This window comes from Geospiza fortis, unplaced genomic scaffold (assembly GCF_000277835.1).
Source record: "Geospiza fortis unplaced genomic scaffold, GeoFor_1.0 scaffold450, whole genome shotgun sequence".
Taxonomy (NCBI): Eukaryota; Metazoa; Chordata; class Aves; order Passeriformes; family Thraupidae; genus Geospiza; species Geospiza fortis.
Genome location: NW_005054416.1, coordinates 1,114,336 through 1,117,142, shown reverse-complemented (window position 1 = coordinate 1,117,142; position 2,807 = coordinate 1,114,336). Strand labels below are relative to the sequence as shown.

General features: G+C 57.0%; 1 protein-coding gene across 1 annotated transcript in view; it reads left to right on the top strand.

Annotated features, from left to right (window-relative positions):
- The window catches only part of FNBP4 (formin binding protein 4), a gene marked incomplete at its 5' end in the record, with an annotated part of 9,939 nt that overhangs the window by 5,915 nt on the left and 1,217 nt on the right, over positions 1–2,807 (top strand). Inside the window, 4 exons of the mRNA XM_031061492.1 lie at positions 944–1,048; positions 1,217–1,350; positions 2,308–2,489; positions 2,646–2,805. Coding sequence (XP_030917352.1) covers positions 944–1,048; positions 1,217–1,350; positions 2,308–2,489; positions 2,646–2,805 — 581 coding nt within the window. The remainder of the gene's footprint in view (positions 1–943; positions 1,049–1,216; positions 1,351–2,307; positions 2,490–2,645; positions 2,806–2,807) is intronic.

Genomic DNA, 2,807 nt, shown 5'->3' with positions numbered 1-2,807 from the left:
ATGCCGGCTCCCTGGGTAACCAGTACCATTTGCTCATCGGGTTGGGATCTCTCTGGTTACAGGAGCTGCGCCGGGGCCACCGCTCCGAAGTCACCCTCTGCTCCAGGATGTTCCCTGGCTTCTCCAGAGACACATTAACATGGGGATTCATATGCCTGCCTTGGTCTTCTCTAGGGCTTGCTTGTCTGGCCCATCACCTCTGGAGGCAGATGCTTCCTTGGTGGTTTTGGTGGACATTCCAAAGCCTCTTTGGAGGAGTGAAGTTAAAAATAGATATTTTTAAAGCCGTCCTTAAAGCAGTGGTAATGCCACTTGCAGACATTCCTGTTCTGGATTCCCTTCTGGCTTGTGGCTGCTTCCCAGCACTGCCTCCAGTCAGGGGGATGGAGTCAGGGATCCCCATATCCCCACATTGGAGGTTTCACTTCCATGGGATGCTGGTGTTGAGTAGCCGTGATTGCCATGAGCTGAGCTAAGTTTTGATGTAGCTGCTGCCTCTGCTCTGGAGTAAATCCAGAGCTGTTGTCCCTTTCTGGTGCTTTCCAGCCAGTTCCTCTAGAAAGGAATTATTTACAGAACCTGAAATGACATCGTGGCCCATTTATTTGGGAAATATTCTTAGGTATCTGCTGTGGTAATGGTTCTGCTGTAACTCCAAAGTACTGGAGCTACCGGAGCCCATTCTGTCCTTCCACACAGAGTCAAGCGCAGTCCGTGGAGGAGCTGTCACCCAGCCACCCACGCTGCCTGTCCCTGGGGCTCAGGATGTAGCAGGACTTAACAGAGGGGGTGACAGGCACACAGGGCCAGGGTGGCACATCCCGGTCCCTCCAGGCTGAGGGGCTGTGGGTGGTCCCAAGCGGTTTCCCGAGAGCCGCAGGGCCATAGCCGCCCGATGCTGCTCCCAGAGAGCAGCTCTTGACTCTGCCCTTTTTCCTGGCAGTTTCAGATTGGAGAGCTGGCAAATACTCTGACTAGTAAATTGGAGTTCCTGGGCATCAACAGACAATCTATCTCCAACTTCCACATGTTGCTGTTGCAGACAGAGGTAACCGAGCCTTCGCCCCTCGCTCCGGCCTCGTGTTCCGGAGCGGATCGGATGCAATCCGCCGTCCGTCCGAGCGCCGGTGCTGCGTGAGCCTCGTGGCGCCCTCCCTTCCTCGGCGGGGGGAGAGCGCGGCTTGGCGCGGAGGCGGGGTGTCCTCTTGCCCTCTAGACCCGCATTGCAGACTGGCGAGAAGGTGCTCTCAATGGAAACTACCTCAAACGCAAACTCCAAGACGCAGCCGAACAGCTTAAACAATACGAAATAAACGCCACCCCTAAAGGCTGGTCCTGCCACTGGGACAGGTACGCGCTCTCCTCCTTTCTCACCTTTCATCTCTGACATCTCAGACATGATTTGTGACCATCAACCACCCGACGATGCTGGCGCCGTCCCTCTGGCAGACTGAGAGCGGCTTCTGTTAGTGCTGGGCAGGCAGAGAAACGTCCGGCACTCGCAGAGTTTGGGCCAGCCGCCAAACTGGAGGATCCAAACGGAGTGCCCAGTGCTTTGCGACGGAGCCGATTCCCTGACGGACTGAGCTGGTTGTGCCTCTCGCGAGTGTCCAGCGCTGTGGAGGGCGGGCCTGGGGGGTCGCGCATGCGAGAGCTCTGTGAACTTTGCAGGATCTCTGGATCAACTCTTCTGACCAACAGCTCTTCTAAAGGACAAACTTCAACTCACCGACGGAATGAAGAACAAGATTTCTGTCTCCTGCCAGCAGGTCAGACCCAAACATTTCTTTGTCTATTTGGCTTTCTTGATTAATTTTCCTTTGTTTGAAATCTTTGCTCTTTTGTTTTTCAGCTCCCAGATCCGCTCCCTCTCTCTAGCATTCACTGTGTGTTTGACAGCAAGAGTATCATAAAAAACTCTGCGCACCATGGGGTAGGGGGGCAGCCGCTTCCCTCCATTGGGCTGTTCCCCTGTGCCTCTTCTCGGAGGGCGACTTTCAGCCAAGGCCGTGCTGAAAGTCCCAATGTTAGCGAGACGTTGCCAACGGTCCGGCCCTCCTCTCCCTCAGAGCGGGGGGGCTCAGGGCGACGTTCCCGCAGCCAGCGATAGCAAATAGCTTTGAGCGAGTCGGCTCGGGCCTCTCCTGCCTCTGTCCTCAAAGTTGTTTGTTGTGTGTGGGAGAGCAGCAGCCCTGCTGCACGAGGGTCTCCCCTGCGAGAGCGCACTGCTGTCGTGGGCAGGCCCACCTTGGAGTGTCGGGGGCGGAGAAGGGAAGCTGAAGCCTCCTTCTCTTTCTTGTGATCTAGGGAGCATAGACGCTATTTCTATGTTAACGAGCGCTCGGGAGAGTCGCAATGGGAGTTCCCCGATGGGGAGGACGAAGAGGAGGGACAGCGAGGCGCCACGGACAGAAAACCCGACAGTCCTCCAAAGCCACCTCCCAAAGACAAAGGAGAGCACGCCGAGGGGCCCGCCGAGCGCCCCGCAGGTACGCCTTGCTGGCGGGGGGGGTCCTGGCCCCAGAGCAGGGGATGGGGGACAGGGCAGTTCACAGTGGGGTGCCTCCAAGCCAGAGCGTGGGCAAGAGTCGGTGGTACAGACTGTAGGCTGTGCATTCAAACCTGTGTCAATGTCTGTTCTTCAGGCTCCCTTTGTAAAGAATCCTTCTCAGGCCAAGTTCCTGCTACGTCTCTCATGCCAGTCACTCCGTTTTGGACTCTGCTTCAGTCCTCCGTCCCAGTCCTCCAACCTCCCTTGCCTTTGGAAGTGCCTCCGCCGCCTCCACCCCCCCCAGACTCGCCCCCGC